Here is an 18,726-nt window from a genome sequence, read left to right on the forward strand (position 1 = left end):
TGGAATTCGTGCCGAAGCCACTTGCGGCCTCTAGTGGCAGTTATGGAAAACAAGCGGCCCAGCAGGCGCGTTTATTTTGAGATGCCAACTCCACTTGATGCATCCGTCCATTTGGGACAGAGCAGATAGTGTGGAAGGTTGGGGGGCTGGGGGGTTAATCTGCCTACCCCACCTGATACCCCAGGCAGGGTTTTCATTGCCCATTCGGATGCAGTCAAGGGTGAGGATCAGGTGACGAGTGAGGTGTGTTTCACCTCCTCCGTGGGGGGCCGCTCTTTGTTGGGGGGCGGGGAGTGGGGGGGGGACACTAAGCAATGCTAAGCCTTTGTTAATGAGTATGTATCTGTGTGTGTTTCCTCATCTGTGTGTGGCGCTTGAGCGCTGCCGGCGAGATTGTGTCTACGCGCAGGGTGTTTGGATCCAGTTGGGAGTTAAGCTGCGGTTAATTGGTCAGCCATTTTGGATGCAGGGGGCCAGTGAGGCCTAGCATGCATGCATAGCAAGTACTTAGAAAAAAAAGCCGCCAAAGCAGTAGGTGGCGCTACAACAAAAATACATTCTCCTCCGCCAAAGTGGAAACAGTTGGCAAACAGGTGATTGCATTGATCCCCCTGCTGGCCGTTTGGCTCATTACAACTCCTCAAACGTTTTGCAATTTCAAAAAATGAGACGCATCGTAACTCCAGCCGATGAAAAAACTATGGACACAAACCAACTCAACTTTGGCTCGAAAAGTTTTGATTCGAATGGACTTCCTACATAATTTTTGGTTTTTCATGAGTTTATCCTAATCTTGAATTTGGGGGCGCAAACGTCCCGTTGCTACGCCACGGATTTGGGGATTTGGTCGATGATGTCGACCGCAAACAGCATATGGACCAGGCTCCCGTCAGATGCGAGTTTTTCTCACGCTCGTCTGTCCACAATAAGTGGCCTCATCCTTCACTGTTCTTTGTTTTGTCATATGCAACCCAGATTCTCCTTACTGGGCCGTTGTTCAAGTGCCAAACAGGAAATCCAGCCCGAGAGATTGTTTTGGTATTGTTGGACACTGTCCTGGGCAAGGGGGGGGGGAGGGGGGGGGACAAAACCCACGTTACACTCAACTACAAAAGTAAGACTATAAACCAGAGCTTAATTTGGAACGGAGAAGCACAAATGAGATTTTGCAAATGCACATTTTAGAGGACTCGTGGCTTTACTGCTTGAGCCGATGGCGTTTTAACAGCACAGAGTATCAGAAACTACTTTTCGGGTGTCTTTGCAGCTGGCTGACTCGCGATTTAGGGGATGAAGCACTCCGATGTTTCCATGCACACAGCACAGACTGGAATTAGATCAAACAAATTGAGCTAATCAGAAACACAAACACCAATGTGAGCTATATGTGTCTATACGCGTGTGGGTGTGCGTGTGTGTGTGACCTCCACGTACACACGCAACACTGTCCCGACTATGCGCGCGTCTGTCAGTCTCAACGCGCAGCCCAACACGAGCACACACTGGTGTATTTGTGCGGCCGCACGCTGGAATGAAAGCGAGCGCCGGGGTGTGTAAATCATTGCGAGCATTCGAAAACACGGCCGCACGCTTGCCAAGAAGCGATCCCTCTGGTCGAAACCGAACAGTCGATAATGAGAAACAGAAGCACATCAGCAGAAAATATTTAAGTGGTGCTCTGACATCATCTTTTCCCCATTGAAATGTAAATGCCATTAAGTTGGGCCATTGACAATTGTTGTAGTTTTAACGAGGCTCAAGACCACCCCATATTGTACTTTGCAGAAATAAGAAGGTAATGAAATAGAATAAGACAAGACGCAAGGATTTGCTGTTCACTGAGACGTCTCAACTCCTCTCAGCTCATCGGTACAGCACTAATATGGGCCATTCTTTGCAGAGGATAAGGAACAGAATGACTCCTGTTTCGTTATGTGCTGACAAGAGCTGTGCACAAATTGGAATGCGAATTGGCCAACTCCCTGCCTAGCTTAGCTATAGCTAGAACAATGCCGGCTGGCTATATTCCTGCCTGGGTGCTAACGTACATTCCCGATCGGAACATATATGGTACTCTACAAAAAAAATACAATCAAATATTTTTTTTTTTAAATGGTACCGGTGTTCGGGGACCACTGACGGAAAGAGTTACAGCACTACAATACAGATGCTATTTAGCTTGAGCATTAACCTACTGGGCTAAAAGGCGAAGCCACAAAGTCGTTTTCAACCCACAAAGTGTATTTATCTTTCTTTTGTGTTTAGTTTTTTTCGCTCTTTGCCCAAAGTCTGGCTTAGTATCTCACGTCTGTACAGGCAGAGATGCATCCAACAAAGCAAAGGTCCTAAAACGTTGCAATTGTTTACTTTTTCCCGTTGTCCAACAAAAAGGGCAATCTGGAGATGCGCACAAATTCGAAGGTGTTAGCATACCGGAGGGTTGGGGGTGGGGGGTTGTCAACTATTTTTTTTGCTTTCGTGGTTACACACTGAAGCCTGCAGGCCGCACTGGCTGCACAAGGCGAGTATTATGGTCAGTTTGTGGGGGAATGCAAGTCGACCAGACGTTGAAGAAAAATGGCCGACACGAATTGGGAGACCGCAGAGCGAAGACTCCCAGCTGCGACTGAGAGTCGCTTCGGCACCAACTTAATTACCTGTACACACAGCTCTATTTGATGATGATTAAAGCCCTCGTGTACACACACACACACACACACACACTCACACACACACACCTTCAGAAAGCTTCCCAGACAGCCCCAGTCAGTCTCCAACCAGGCAGACATGAAAAGGTGATGATTATTAGATGATAATAATTAAAAGGCTCGTTAGTCTAATAGTATAGATAGTATCTCATTGAAAATGTCGGAGCGGCAAGACCGTAATTATGTGACCACCCAGCGACACGGGAAAGACAAATGACGGCTTTTTGGGGGGTTTTCGGGTCGCTGCCGAGTCAAAACACAGCGCGGGCCAATGGGAGTGATATTTTCACCCCAAGCCGAAGAGTCGCGCGCTCAGAAAACGGGCCAACCTGGCGACGGGTGCGTGATGTCAGGCACGCGTTGCCACGGCAGCAATAACAAGCTGCGGCGTTGCCGGCGCGAGGGTGACATTTCACAGTATTTACGGTTTGCAAAATTGGCCGCGCGCTCGGTGCGGCCTGTACAACGCGTGATCAACGGCAATCGAAACAGCTTTGGCGGCGGCTGCGCGAGGACTCCGAAGTGCGACAAACCCGGAGAATATACGACATTGGGCTCGTGCGCGCTACGCTCATCTGTCTTCTATTTTCGCTCCGTGTATTTTCCGAGTTTTTTTAAACATGCCCCCCCCCCCACAAAAAAGATGATGAGTACATATCAAAAGGCATAAACAAGATGAGATCTTTTCCACCCGGGTGGTCATCCTTTCAAATCGTCCAGAGGGGAAATGGTTTCGTCCAATCTGATGATACTCGGAGTCAGGAAGAGACTCTCAGGAAAGCACGGAGTCACTTTTTTTTTTTTTTTTTTTGAACAGCCATGCTGACATTGCGTCGCATCGCTTCGTGCCTGCAGCCAATCGGAAATTGCTCACCCGCGGAAACAAATTCTCATCCGATTTTGGAGAGGGAACAGAAGTAAATCGAAATACTACTTTCAAGCGCGCCTCCCGATCACGTCGGCTCAACGTCTTTGACTTTGCAGCGTTTCTTCAAGAGGGGGACACGTCGTCAACGCCCGGCGGATGAAAGCTCGGGACTTTCCGAGCGCCCGGCCGCAGCGACACAAACAGCCGTTGCGACTGTTGTCTGGGTTACAGTGCTCGGAGCTCCGTTTGTTCCTTCACCGCCTTTGTGAACGCGAGCTTCAAATTGCCCTCTGCATTAATGAGGGACTTAAAAGTGCCTGTTGTGTTTACACTGTTGACCTCAAAAAAATAAATAAATAAAACAGACACTAAGCTGCCAGCGAAGGCGCTCATTATCCCCAAGCAGCCAACCGTGAAACCCGAAACGTTAGGGCGTGTTTACGTGCGGCCATACACTTTTTTTTTTTTTTTGATAGGTTGCAGAGTTTTGGGGTGGCTTCACAACTGTAAATCGGCTGTTTTGGAGAGTATGAAGGAGTGGGAGGCTCTCCCGGAATGCCCTTCGGGGCCCTTTCACACATCTGGTTGTGGACGGGCAGCACGGAAGTCCAAATGTGTCCGAAGGAGCCCCTTGGGGAACGGCGGTGCACATCCAATGACTGGGATGGCCCGAAAGCCGATCATTTGGTTCGCGAAGGCTGCAAAGCGCTTCCTCTCGCCATCGCCTCTTCCATCTGTTGCAGATTAGTCGTCAGTGTGTTTAGAGAGCTAAGACCGCGGCCGTGCGAGACGCAGAGAAAGCCCAGAGGAGGGTTTTAAGCGGAACAATCACTTCGGTCCAAATTAACAGAGAGGCCATCTAAGGATGGGGGGGGGGGGGGGGGGGGTGTGGTCAGAGGGGGTTATACACAAGTACAAGAAAAAAAAAAGCTTTTAATTCCATTTTTTTTTTTTAATGTCTTTGTGTATCTGTGACGCTTGACTGATGTCAGCATCCCGGTCATGACGCCATCGTGGACACGCCCTCAATCGCCGTCCGACATGTAATGCGGAGTCTCGATTTTCAAGATACGGCACGGATTGCATGTGCAGGAGGGAGGTTGGCAAATGTCACGCGACGAGCCGTCTCGCCTGACGTTGTTAAATGATTTGTTCAACAGACCTTTTACATCTCCGCGTCTGAGGCGCTGAGCGCTGATTGACAGCATTTATTTTGGCTCTCGGTGCGACGCGACTGTAAATCAATCCGGCGATATAATTCTCCACGCGAGTCAACAACATTCTTCAAGCCGCGTCTTGTATGAATTTTCCTCGCAGGTTCAGCTGCGGTACGTCTTGCCTGTCTGTTTTTTTCTTCTCTCTCTCTCTCTCTCTCTCTCTCTCTCTCTCTCTCTCTCTCTCTCTCTCTCTCTCTCTCTCTCTCTCTCTCAAGGAGACTAATTTTTGCAAAATAAACAAAAAAAGAAATCATTTAGAGGCCAGGATTCACCGACGGAGAAGCGTACAGGAAGACCTGCGGCTGCAATGAAGTTGTTGACTGGTGAGATGCTTCTGTGTGGTCTGAAGAAGTCGTTTTGGATTTTTTTTTCTTCTTCTTTGAACTGATCTAAGAGGGGGGAGGAAAAAAAAAAAAAAAACAAAGATGTGGCAAAGGTTCGACATAAGAAACCGAATCCGCGCGCAGCTAATTGGTTCAAGTGGAACACGGGACGGTAACTAAAGCCGCTACTTCACAACCTCGCCTTAAGGTCGCTTGCCAGTCACTTGACAATTTCCTGCATTTTACGGCACTTTTACGGCTGCCCCCCCCTCCCCCCCGCCCCGATTGTCCCAACGGCGTTTAAGTAACACCCTGCGGCAGTTAGCAAATCTCAGCGATGGCTTTTACGACCAGGAGCCTAAATCAGCCATAGTTTAGGAGTGTCAAGGAATATTAACACCGAACCGGCAAGACGTCCGCCGAGCCGTTAGCGAGGACGAGCTTTGGGCTAAGCGGCAGAAAGTGAGGCGCTGCGAATTGAGACGTCTGCTGGATGGGCCGCAGCTGCGCATAATAAGGCCTGGGGGGTCAAGGCTTATTAAAATCCGAAACAGATACAGCAGATATACTTTGCTAAGATAAACTGCGTCATAAATCGCCGCGCGTTCCGATTTAGACATGCCCCCTTGGGTGAGTTATACGTCGAGGCTTGTCAACGGAAGGGCTATGTCGTGAGGTAAAAAAAAATGATTCGGGTTTCTGGATTTAGAGGTATTTTGAGGTTGTGAGCGGTTCAAGGTGGTCACATTGACTTTCAGAAACCAGGAAATCATTTTACGGGGGCGGGCTTCGTCTTTGTGCTCGGCGCTACGCTAGCATGAGGGATGGCCTCTATCACTTGCTTTTGATCACACCGCAACAAGTTGAGACACACTCGCGATTTCTGTTCAGAGCGAGCGCAGGGCCGCCGCCTGTGATATTTACATTCTAAGGGGCTCATTTAACCACTGTTGTCCTTCCGTGGGGGGATGTAACACCGTGGCGCTTATTGAGTGCAGGTGAGAATGACTTTTAGAGGGAAAATGTCCCTTGTTTTCCATCTCTGCTGATTCATTTTATACATCAGATTTCGGGGCTTGATTTGAAATGTATTTATTTCGCGATTATCGTTTGGCTTTTTTTTTTTTAAACAAATACTCTACAGTCTGCCAAAAAAACAAAAACAAGCCCCCCAAAAGGTGACACCAAATAATAAAAATGAATCCAGCGGACGCAATCATCGCATTCCAGTTTCACAGACATGATGCCTTTGCACTGGCAAATGCTCGGGGTCAGAGGTCATCGCATAAACCGTCCATTCGTTAACTTTGTGCTCGTGAGTGTCGGGCATGTGAATTGAACCGGAGTCGAATCCATTCAGCGCGCGTCTAACAACTGGGGCAAAAGACTGCCGCATGACGCGGCTGCTTTGCAGCAACACCTCGTCGACCACATCATGTAAAGCGCCGAGCTCCTAATCGGCTGCAGCGCGACAGATACACGATTCCAATACGTTTGACCACTTCTTAAGAGGAAGCGGAGGAGACGGCAAGGTCAATGTTGCCATTGTGTGCGTCCCCAAAAGAACTACAAGACCAGGCCCGCTTTGAAAGACGGATGTGCGCCTATTGTGTGGGACGAGGCCACTCACGCTCCATTGCGCTTTAGCCCAACTCGTCGTCACCCTTTGGATTATTGGTGCTCTTCACACAGGGCACACTTGGATAGATCAGTCGGGAGGAGAGTACAATCGCTATTAAGAGCGAGGTGTCCGTTGTGAGCAGTCATTTTAGTTTCTCGACGCGTTGCCAGGAAAGAAAGCCGCGACGCCAAAGCGCTTCTCCGTAAGCGAGTTAGCGACTGCTGCTGTTATTTCTTGGCGGCAGCTAATTTGGCATGTGACAAACAGCCCCGTCGTCCCTTCTGTTAAGTCACTTAGCCTGGTTGTCAGGGTGAGGGGGGTGGGGGGCATCTTTGTCCCATCGGACAATTGAGTCCACTCATTTTTCAAGCCGGAGCGTTTTGAGACGACTCCTGCTTTTCTTTTCAGCCTTTTACCATGACAGATGGTTGCGACCTTGTCCAAATAAGTCACCGGCGAGCTGCCGCAGCATGACGAGGAGTCGCAGAGTGTCTGCTAATTTGTTGGAATTCCAAATCACAAATACTGCCCTGGACAACACGACAAGGCCGGAAAGCGGAAAGCGGCACATTTTGGGGGTGCCGATTGCATCAGGAGCCTGGTCCTGTTTCTATGTCATCTTGGGACGTGTCATCGAACACTCAGGAAACCTTTGCAGTCAAGTCAGAGTGGGGGTGGGGGGGTGTCACTGATTGAAGTGCATTGGCAGGCTATTTGCAGGCGAGGGGAGGGATGAGGGAGGGGCCGGCGAGTCAGACCTGCCTCCACACATGCACTCGCGACACACTTGGGATCTTGAGACACTCCGGAGAGAGACATTGTCTCTCTTGGACCTCCTTCTCAAGGATTTCGGGTTCCCTCAATGAGGTGCTCCGCAGCTGAAAAGGGGGGGTCCCTCTTAACTTTCTGAGACATTTGAAGGAGGGGAGGGAGTGGGTGGGGGGTGCGTGGGGTTTCCTGACCCAGCTGGATCTGGAACTGATTAGAGTCAAGACGTGTCGGCCTTGGCGGTGCACATATGTAGAGCGAGCGCTGTGGGGCTGAGAGGAAGCGGGCCGACGTTCGCATCAGGTGGGGAAGAAGGATGCTTTTCCTGGAGGTAAGGACCAAGCGTGAAGCAAATTCAACGGGGAGTCTTACGTGACGTCATTTGTCTCGGTTTGAGTGCCTCGCGCACCCTCGTGACACCCATTTGGCCCTGAAATAATACACTCCAGCAGTAAAAGTAAGCGATGACCTCGGCCTTTCAACTCCACTATTGAATGTTTTTCCACAACCGCTGGTGTGGAACATTTGCTTTTTTTTTTTTTTTTTGCCATCAGCATTTGCGTCCTTTTCCGCCACACATCTCTGATCACGTGCGTTGCGGTAGGCACCTTAATGTATCGAGAGAGAGAGAAGGGAAACAAAACGCTGTTCCCGGAGATCAAACGAAACCCAAAAGATGTCGCTCAGCGACACCTCTCGTCGTAGTCACGACTGTTTGAGGGCTCGCGTTTCGACTCACTTTTTGACCTACCCGGTCCAACGTCAGCGGTGAAGGAGAGACCCCTTTAAAAGTGTCAGTCAGGCGGGGGAGGAGAGCGCAGTTAACCGTTAGCCGACTACATCTGGCCCGTGTTTGCACAGGCCCCGATGTTGTGACTCCTAAAATTTTTTTTTTTTTTAAAGCACGCTCGAACTCAGCCAACCTCCCCCCATGTCACGTCCGCTGACGCCGCCTGCCTTCAGGAGGAGGACCGGGTGGCGATTTCTGTTTGTGCCCCCCACCCCCTTGACAAAGACAAGCATTGTGTTAGTGCCAAGGGGTATTGTGAGTTGACCGTGTAGGTTGGACGAGGAATCTGCAACGTTTTTGAGATGCCAGAGGTTGGAAAGTGGTGTGGAAATGGCTTCCTCGAGGGGTTTTGGTGTCCAAATAAAGCAACTTTATAACAGAGAGCTAATGGGGGTTTTAGATTCAATTGATGATGTTAAAAAAAAAAAAAAAAAATCAAAGGAAAGTACGCTTGCCCTCATTGAGCAAGGCTCTCTTTCAGACCTCGCAGATAAAATACGTTCTGACTCACTGGAAGATGCAATCGTCCACTAAGAAATGGCCGTCGGGCTCAATTTTTTTAGCCAGCCGTAAATTCATCAAAAGAGGGAATGATGGAGTGCCATCAAATGAAGACTTAGCTCATCAAATGGTGCTGCTGACTGGAGCTAACAAGGTTACGCGAGATCGCAGCGTGGAGTGGGTGGGAAAAAAAAAAGAATTCCCAGTGTGATAACATTATCTATCCGACCATAAAACTTGACAGATTAGGCCAAGAAGAACAAAGCGAGCCTCAGATGCTCCTTTGTCCCCCAAGGAGAAGCTTCGGTTTGGTCTTTAGCCGCATGTTTGACGTGCTAATGTTGTGTTTTGAGGCCCTGGGCTTTCTTTGATGGAACTGTATGCTAATGGCAGAAAATGCTAATCCTCGTTTGCGCGAAAGCCCGAAGGGTGAGCGACGTTTGCAATGGACGCAAGCGGTGTTCTTTGCATATTCTAAATGAGGCTGCGGACAAGGACACTCGGTCCGACAGTTAGACCCGTCTGGCGCGCCATTGTTTTGTCGGTAGAGGCCATCAAGACCCAAACGGCCCGGATAGCGCCGCCCTCATACATGTAAAACATCACACCTACATAAGCTCTGGGGTGATAATGGCAAGCATCTGTTTCGCCCCCAAACAAGGTCTGCATGTCAAAGCGACTGAGCAAATCACTTTTTTTCCCCGACAGTCCCCGGGGACTGAAACGCCGCACTGAACGCTGCTGAACGCAGGAGACGGCGAGTACGTCAAGTCTTGAATGTGCTCGAAAGGCTCTTCGGAAAAGCCCAGTCAAGCTTTTTCCCCCAGATTAATTTTTCCTGCTCCAACCGAGGCAATGCTCGGCCCCCGGCCGGATGCATATTTAAAGCAGCACTTGTCATCCAGGCCATGCTCGGCTTACATACGTTGTACTTTTAACGCAACCTGGAAGGCAACAGATGATTACTGGCTGGCAACATCTGTTGTCCAAGCACGCCGAGAGCAGATTTAAACAAGTGTACAAAAGCCCCCTCGTGCATCAGAATGCCCTCAACTGTCGTCATTTTCAGACACGGAGGGCACAGCGCTGGAATGAAAGCCTTTTCTAGTGCTAATGGAAAAGCTGGGTTGCAGTTTTCCATGACACATCATCTGGAGGGCCTCTTAAGTGCTATGTTTTGATTTCCCGTCAAGCATGAAAGGACTCGTGAGACGAATGGGGTGACGACCAAAAAATATATATGACAGTTTTTTTTAAAAATTATTATTAGGATATATATCTAGATTTTTTTTTTTTTGCTTTTTTCTCTCGACAGCGACCACGCTTGATGAACCCGGAGCGCAGTGAGCGTCCATCGCATCGAGGCCCGGATATGGAGCCTCTTCCCGGGGGGAACAAAGGCAAGGTGCCCGTGAGCTTCCAGAGGAGCTCCACCTCGGATGACGACTCCGGCTGTGCGCTGGAGGAGTACGCGTGGGTGCCACCGGGACTTAGACCCGAACAGGTAACGTCTCAAAGTTTACGAGCGGCATATGACGACGGTGTAGTTTGTTGGTCAAAAAAACAATTCAAAATTCTCTACTGATTTGTGCCCTCATCGAAGTGCGACGTAGCGCGCCATGATAGCTTCTCAATCCTATGACGTTTCTGCGTTGGTCTTTAAAACCGCAGGTCCAGATGTATTTTTCCTGTCTGCCGGAGGACAAAGTGCCGTACGTCAACAGCTGCGGTGAGAAACACCGGATCAGACAGCTCCTCTACCAGCTGCCGCCTCACGACAACGAGGTATCCTCTCGCTCGCAATGTTTCTTTTATTGATCTACCGATTCAAACTCAATGACAATAAACTCGGGAGACAAACGCAGCAAGATCGTGGGCAGAATGTCGTGTGGAGGAAATAGCGCAGAACCCAAAGTTTCTAGCACAGCCGGCTGTTTGTCAGACCAGAAAGCGTCCCTCAATTCAAAGCAACATCTGATCACGGCAACGGAGAAAGTTGTGGATCCGGCTGGCAATAAAACGGCAACAGCCGACGAAAGCCTGAACTAACACAAACGGGACAATAGCCACATTCCCTCGTCTGTCAAAGCGCTTTACGGTGCCCTCCCTTCACATCTGCGCTGATAAGAGTTTACGTCGGGAGATACGTCGGGGAGCTTTATCAACCCACGCGAGGGCTGGCTGAGGCGGTCTCTAGATAAACACCCGACGGATACACAATAAGTCTGGTCAACATACACAGTGTTTGATGGGGAGGTTTTATAATGTTTGTTGGCGTTTCAAGAGGAGGAATTCCTCGCGTTACTGTGGTTAGGGAGGGAGAAAGTGAGCCCAGCCTGTTGTAAGGACAAGCTGTGCTCTTTTATCGGCGAATCTGCACCGTTTCCAAACACGGGGAAAGAGCCGAGCGGAAGAAGTTCAAATAAACCCACTTTTCCAGACAGTGATACGCCGCCTCAAAGTTATTTTCTTTTTCGCCGGCTAAGAAACTGCTCTGTCTCCATTAGGTTCGTTATTGCCAGGCCCTAACCGAGGAGGAGAACAGGGAGCTTCACATGTTCAGCGCCCAGCGGAAGAGAGAGGCGCTCGGGAGGGGAACGCCCAAGATCCTGCCTCGAGCTCTGCAACACACACGATGCGAGAATGTAAGTAGCGCGCGGTTGCCGTTACCGCGCGCACGCGCGCCGAGAGGTCACATAGAGCTCACGTAGCCATCAGGCCGTTTGGACTGACGAAAACCAACTGGTGCCCTATTTATATCTTAAGCTGGTCTCATTGGCTGACGCGATGGTTTGGAATTCTTTAATAAACGCGCCACTCATTATTTGGAGGAAGCGGCGGGAGCGCTCATGCTCCAGCCGAGCGCTGAAGTCAGTTCCCCTAGAGGGCGTCGAGCAATTTCCTGCCCAAAAGTGTGAGCCCAAGTGCAGGTTTCTACATCAAAACTGAAATTCAATTTTTTCCGAAATCGCTCAAGGTATGCGGTTTGTAATTACATATAACTCGCATGTTTTTGCCAAACTAAAATGTCATGCAGGACACTGCAGGCAAGGCTCAACAATACATTCATAGATAAGCCACCCAAATTTGTCGGTTAACTCACATATTGCTATTGACTGCTATAAAAGTCAAAAGGTCAGTGTTCACATTCATGACTCGTTCACTCACACTGAACAAAAATGTGACACGTCACAAAAAGTTCTGAGGGCAAAACCTCCAAGTACTTCTTGTGAAATCCTGCCAGCCAAACAAACAAACAAACAAACAAAGCCATGACAACAGAAAACCTCGGCTTGATTTAACTACAGCCTGCGGCATGCTTCTGGCCCTTGGCCGTGAAATATCAACCAACACAACAATGCCGAAAAGCATCTGTTGTTTCAATGCACCGATGGTTCTCATACCATTCAAGACGCTCCTTAAACTTACGGAAACCTTTCCACGGCCACTGGAATTAAAACAAATTAAAGCCTTCACCAGCGAGGAAAGCACATCCTCTGCTTGGCTATGCTAGCTATGTTACTTTGGGTTAGCGCCCCAAACATAGATGCTAACAAACACATCGTATGTTGCTAGCTAGCAACACATGCTGACACACACGCTAATCCAAAGTGGAAATGCCATCGTGTCACGTATTCACTGGGACGTAACTTACATTCTCATCCGCGCAAAGCCGCGTCACACAACCGCGGTTGCGGATACTTCATACCTATGAATGCACACATGCTCACGGACAAATTATGAGGCTCCAGTTTCCGTCATTCTCAGGGACACACATGAGCCAAGGCCCCCCCCACCCCGCCTGTCCACTCGGAATAATAGCAAACAGCTGCGGCGGCTACGCTATCGCTGTCCGTTGGCGTCCCCTCGCTCTCATGGGTTAAATAAAGACTTGCGATGGGGCAGTCGGACACACCGCGACGATCTCTGCGGAGTCATATGAGCTATGGCGTCTCAAGACCAAGGACAGCGGGCTCTGTTCAAACTCACGGGGGCCCCACCCGCATTATCGCATTTATGGCTTTGATCGTAAAGCGAGACAAAGTGAAAGGCAACGCTGACTTCAATCGGTTATCAGATACGAGAACAGCTAATCCTGAATGAAAAAAGGAACAGGCAGCTACACTCTGAAAGACGTGAAACACAATCTGCGGTTTTGCTTTAATAGATTCAATGGCTTTGCAAGCAGGTTAAATTCGTTTTTGTTTTTCGGGGACCTGTTTTGATTGGATAAGATCACTGGCTTTTCTGGTTTCGAGCCTTAACAGGGATAAACATGTGTATTAAAAAAAAAAAACGTATTACACGACAATTTCAACATACTTAGCAGTAGATTATCGGCAGAGCCAGTGCATTAACAAGATGCCTAGAATACGAGTCTCATGCTTCACTTGTATATGTTTGGCAGTGTGGAGGTGGCATCAACGGAGGCGAGATGGCAATCTTTGCTTCGAGAGCTGGACCGAGCCCCTGCTGGCACCCGGCATGCTTTGTGTGCGCTACGTGTCAGGAGCTGCTTGTGGATTTGATCTATTTCTACCAAAATGGCAAAATCCTCTGTGGGAGACACCACGCGGAAATTATGAAACCGAGATGCTCCTCTTGCGATGAGGTCGGTAGCAGCGACGGAGTCGAGTACTCTTTATGTTGAGGTTCATCGCATCAACCGTTCGCGTGCCTCTCTCCCTTTCAGATTATTTTCGCAGATGAGTGCACGGAGGCGGAAGGCCGTCATTGGCACATGAAGCACTTTGCCTGCTTTGAGTGCGGGACAATGTTAGGGGGGCAACGCTACATCATGAAAGACGGACGGCCTTACTGCTGTGGATGTTTCGAGTCGCTGTATGCAGAGTACTGCGAGGCCTGCGGTGAAAATATTGGTAAGTCAAACATTTGGGGGTCGCGAACCCCGCGCTCCTCTCCTTATTCACAAATGTCTCTTTCCCTCCGACTGCCGTATAGGAGTGGACCATGCTCAAATGACCTACGAAGGCGGGCACTGGCATGCCACGGACGAGTGCTTCTGTTGCGCTCAGTGTAAGACGTCCTTGCTGGGCTGTCCTTTCCTGCCGAAACAAGGGCGCATCTACTGTTCAAAGGCCTGCAGCCAAGGAGAGGACATCCACGCCTCAGATTCTTCGGACTCCGCTTTTCAGTCCGCTCGCTCACGCGAATCCCGGCGCAGTGTCCGCATGGGGAAGAGCAGCAGGCCCGCCGAACAGTGGAGGCAGTCCCAAGTCTTAAACCCCTGCACCGTCGTCTCCGTGAGCGAGTACAAGTTGGTCGAGGGCGAAGTGGACGGGGATATCGATGTCGTTGGGAAGAAGCTTTCTCATCTCGGCCTGGATGAGGAAAGGTACTGGAGGGATCGTGAAGAGCAGGATGCTGGGGGAGAAGAGGACCCAGAGGAATGGGCCCAGCACGAGGACTACATGACTCAGCTCTTGCTCAAGTTCGGGGACCAAGGAATGTTGCACCAGATTCAGCAGCCATCCCTAAAATCTTCCACTCCCGGTCAAGACAGAAATCATTTGATAAGTGTCTGCGACCCTTGGCTAAAGCCGGAAAGCCTCGGAATCACCGCCTCTTCACCAACCCCCACCAGCCCCACCCAGAGCCAAACTTCCAATCAATCCAGAGCCAACAGCCTGAGCCCCGGCCTCATGAGCAAGAAGCATCTTCCCGAAATGTACTGGGCCCAGTCTCAGGATGGGCTGGGAGATTCGGCCTATGGAAGTCACCCAGGGCCTGCCAGTGCCAGAAAGATCCAAGAGTTAGACTTGGACCAAGATCAGGATCAGTCCAGCGCAGGCAAGCATTCCCTGTGGCAAGAGAACAGGCAGTGGTACCAAGATACACTTGAGTGTATTGCAGATGAGCTGAGGAAGGCGGGGCAGGGTGTGGGAGACTCCATGGACTCGCTGGCACTGTCAAACATCACAGGTAAGGACGATTTCGTTTGGATCGATGATGCTTCAATGAACCGAAAAAGGTGTGGAATATAAATTTTTTTGCTTCCGTAGGTGCATCTGTTGACGGAGATGGCAGGGATAGGCCTATGGTCTACTCCCTCCATGCAACGCAGGAACCTTTGGCGGGAGATGGCTGTGAGAAAATGAGCAACATGGGGACCTACAATTCATCTCACCTTCACCACAGTAACTCCTCTCTCAACCTTAACTTGGTGAAAGGCGGCCAGGAGACGGCACAAGAGGGAGACCTAGCGACCAGGGGAGGACTTCTGTCTTTGTACCCCCATTCAGAAGCACCACCTTCTGCGTTTGTCCACGCGCCAGCTCTGAGGAGGACCAAGTCACAGTCCAGGCCTCCTCAGATGGTCAAGTTCACAGATGACACCGTGGACAACGGATATAACGATGGCTTTGAGGTCAATATTCGAAAGCACCCGATGAGTGAGAGGCCACAGCGGAGGGCTTATGCCCACGACGAGGCGGGCTGGGAAAGAACCCGTCCGTCCAGTCACCACGGGCGCAACAGACAGAATCCCCACCACGGTAGGCACCACAGGAGCCGCAAAACCCATTCAGACATTGCCCTCAACATGGTGCCGTCGGAAAAGGCGCAGAGACCATTTCGACATCACCGACATCATCTTGCTGGCACCCGACAAAGGTCTCCAAGTCAACCACTGGCGTACTCTCAAAGCCGGTCTGAATATTTGATTCAGGGGCCAACCCAGGGAGACCGTCGGATTGAGCATTTTATGGCTCACTATAAAGATGAGGACGAGTGGTGCTCCACTTGCTCTTCATCATCATCGGACTCTGAACAGGAGGGATACTTCCTGGGCCAGCCGATCCCCCAGCCTCGACCCGCCGGGCGCTACTATGCCGAGGATTACCCGAGGGTCATTGCCCTCTCGTCCCAAAGTCATGGCTCAAAGGCCGGTCGCAGGAAGAGCCGCCGCTCCAAAAACTGCATTATTTCCTAAAGCTCAGTCTGCATTGACACTATGACCCGCATAAAGTATTTTTGTTTTTTTTTAAACCCAAAAGGTTTTGTACAAGAGTTGAAGAACTTGAGATATATGGTGAGTTGCAATTAGGCGACGATCGATGGAACTTGGAAGGAACGAGTCTTGGTTGACAAAGGAAACTGTAAATGAGCCCAAAAGTGTACATTCATTTGACAGGGAGTTGTTATGTAACGCATGGGCTGCAAAGTGGCCAAGCATAGTTCAAGTGAAAATTATGTTTTTTCAAAGGGGGGGCGGGGGGCTAAGCTTTGCAGCTACGTGTACAGTCAGCAGGGAAATTCTACACACAGGCGGATGATAAAAGTAGAATAAGAAACTAAACAATTATTTAATGTTACATTGCAAAAAAAACGTACTGTAAATATGATTTTAATACTGGTATTTTTTTTTTAATTTTATGGTGGTTTAAATGAATGCTTTGGAAGTGGAATTAAAGTGAAAAATTGCCAGCTGTTCGTGTTTTACAAGGAACCAAGAAGGTGCCGTTTCATAAACTGAGTTCTCCGGTTAAGTGCCATCAAACAATGTCTATTTCAAACATTTAGCACACTATGTAATGTCTCGAGTGAGCCCAAATATTCACTACACTTGTTGTGTCATAACCAGTTATTATACCGAAGATTGTAAAGATGCTTGTAATAAAATATTTTTGCAAAGCGGCAGAAAAAAAGTGGATTTTTGGCCACTGGCAAATTTCCTGCTTTAATTGCAGACTTTTTACATGTAAAAAGGAAACTTTTTTTTTTTTTAAATATTTAATGGCTTATAAACCAAATGAGTACATGTATGTGTAAAGCACAATAAATAATTTAAATACAAAAAGCACAACAAAACAAAAAAACAAGTATTTTTATTTGGAAAACGTTGTCATTCTGCTCACTGAAAAGGTCAGCGACGCATCACCGTTACCTTGGTGACTCAGCACCAGTATATTTCAACAAACTTTGAAGAGAGAACACTAGAAAGGTAGAAATGATTTTTTTTCTTTCCCAAACTAACACTGATGAACCTCCACCCCCGTGCTGGAAAATTGTGTGAAATCCAGAAATCCAACATGTGTCCAGTGAGTCACAATCCAAGTTATCCTCCGTGGTCAGACGTGAGTCCTGCAACGTTACGTGAGAGTCATTTGTCAGAAAGTCGAGCTGTGATTGCCCCCGGTCTTTGAAAGTTTTTGGCTACTCAAGCTTGCGGAAGGGGTGGTCGAGTCACAAGTGGGGACTTCCGGCTGCCGGATTGCCTCATCCAGTTCGTTGATGAAGTGTTTGAGGTCCTCCAGACAACGTTCGCGGATCTCCCCGAGGTTCTCCCTGAGCGGGACTTGGAGCTGCTTCTCCAGATCTGGATCTTTAGCAACCAGCATCTTCACCACCGTACCGAAGGTTTCACAGTCCTGGCGGTACACCTGAGAGTGGACAGGGCAACAAAAAAAAACCAAAAAAAAACAAAACAAAAAAACAACAACAACAAAACAAAAAAAATGCTTTGTTTTCAGTGGTACATCCATCACATGACTGTTTACAAATCAGGCTGACGATGAATAAATGATGCCGTCTTGAGTTGAGAAAAGGAGCTTTGCCCCTGTGCTGTCCTTGTGGTGTGAACGCAATTCGTTTTAATTGTCCTTGGTTGAACATGCTGGTGTCAACTGGGGGGGGTTTACGCATCTTCTCAAGTTCCATAAAGGCAGCTTAAATCGCCGATGGCAGGGGACGAAGCAATAAAAGGACTTGCAGCTCAGGAGGAGTGAGAAGAACAAGGACTTGGGAAGGGAAGACAACATCCAGCACGTCGCGGCGGCTCTTTACTCTTCTAATGAAACAACACGTTTGCCCGTTCCGACAAAGCCGCCGCTTCGAGTTGTTTACGGTCCTGCGGGGACGTCCAAACTACGTCCGTCGGCGCCGCCTCAATCAAATCAAAGGCCGCCGATTGGTCCAGACGACGCAAATCGTTGCAGGAAATTGTGTCGATGCCAAACAAACACTCGCTTCCTTTGGTCATTTTCAACTAATTGGGAGTCGATGCCCCGCTGTGACGTGAATGACCGAATTAGCGTCTCTCAGGAAATATCCAATCAAGTACATGAAACAACCACTTTAATGGATAGAGAGGAAAAATAATAATTGTAACCGTCTCTGAAACAATGTGGTAGGAATATACTTCCTGGATTATAAATGACTTCCCCTCTCATCCAAACGACTTCCTCTCTTATCCAAACAGGAAGGAAAAGAATCGTGATTAACTCTGGGTGGGGCGAACAAGTTGAACCCCCCCACCCCAAACTCCTTTGCAAAAACTATGGTGATTGCAGGCAGGCTGTTAAACTGGAGCAGAGGCGCACGTGAGCGGTCAACGTGTGCCTGCCTGCCTGCCCGCCCGGTTTGGGACAGCCAGTAAGCGGGAAAAAAAAATAATTTAAAAAAAGCTACCAAATGGGGGGCCTCAGTCAAGCGCTGCCACCTTTGAAGCCCAAACAAAAGAGCCTGAAATGCCTGTACTTTGGCCGAGTTGTCAAATATATTTAGATTCCTCAACAAACGAAATGAAATACCCTTTGTGCCACAGCCTGGAATGCGAAGAGTAAAAAGCGATCGAGTTTATTGCCTTTCAAGCCTGGTCGCTCACGAGAACCAGCTAGTTTGTACCGCAGCCAAAGTCAACTCGGACAACGAGAAACAGCTCAGGTTTGAATTTCAGAGGAGCAATTTTAGCGAGCTCCGTAAACACACACACACAGCGGCACACGGCCAGGCACGATGTTGGCGTGATGAGGGAAAAGTCCGTTTCCGATCTGTTTTTTTGCACTTTTGCAGGAGCAACGGGCCCTCCCTCAAGATGGCGAGACCATGTTGGATGCAGAAAGCCAAACAAACAAACATGTAAAGTGAGCGATAGAACCATGAATCAAAATGTTTCATAAGTGGGGCGGG

At 49.1% G+C, this 18,726-nt stretch overlaps 2 protein-coding genes across 11 annotated transcripts in view; one reads left to right on the top strand and one right to left on the bottom strand.

Moving 5' to 3' along the window:
- The window catches only part of LOC109523674 (prickle-like protein 1), a 17,295-nt gene extending 760 nt beyond the window's left edge, over positions 1–16,535 (top strand). Inside the window, exons 1-8 of one of the 2 annotated variants that reach the window (XM_019882992.1) lie at positions 7,728–7,836; positions 10,112–10,300; positions 10,468–10,581; positions 11,304–11,441; positions 13,205–13,408; positions 13,490–13,676; positions 13,759–14,739; positions 14,820–16,535. In XM_019882992.1, the coding sequence (XP_019738551.1) occupies positions 7,822–7,836; positions 10,112–10,300; positions 10,468–10,581; positions 11,304–11,441; positions 13,205–13,408; positions 13,490–13,676; positions 13,759–14,739; positions 14,820–15,748 (2,757 nt within the window). In that variant the 5' untranslated portion in view covers positions 7,728–7,821 and the 3' untranslated portion in view covers positions 15,749–16,535. Of the gene's footprint in view, positions 1–7,727; positions 7,837–10,111; positions 10,301–10,467; positions 10,582–11,303; positions 11,442–13,204; positions 13,409–13,489; positions 13,677–13,758; positions 14,740–14,819 lie in introns of those variants that run through there. The other variant, XM_019882994.1, reaches the window with a different exon arrangement.
- The window catches only part of pphln1 (periphilin 1), a 57,352-nt gene that overhangs the window by 29,639 nt on the left and 8,987 nt on the right, over positions 1–18,726 (bottom strand). For 3 of the 9 annotated variants that reach the window (XM_019883003.1, XM_019883004.1, XM_019883001.1), the window contains one exon: positions 16,628–17,198. The exons of 5 other annotated variants lie outside the window; for them this stretch is intronic. In XM_019883003.1, the coding sequence (XP_019738562.1) occupies positions 16,926–17,198 (273 nt within the window). In that variant the 3' untranslated portion in view covers positions 16,628–16,925. Of the gene's footprint in view, positions 1–2,464; positions 3,478–16,627; positions 17,199–18,726 lie in introns of those variants that run through there. One more of the 9 variants, XM_019883008.1, reaches the window with a different exon arrangement.

The sequence above is a fragment of the Hippocampus comes genome, unplaced genomic scaffold (genome assembly GCF_001891065.2).
Source record: "Hippocampus comes isolate QL1 unplaced genomic scaffold, H_comes_QL1_v1.1 scaffold53, whole genome shotgun sequence".
Classification (NCBI taxonomy): Eukaryota; Metazoa; Chordata; class Actinopteri; order Syngnathiformes; family Syngnathidae; genus Hippocampus; species Hippocampus comes.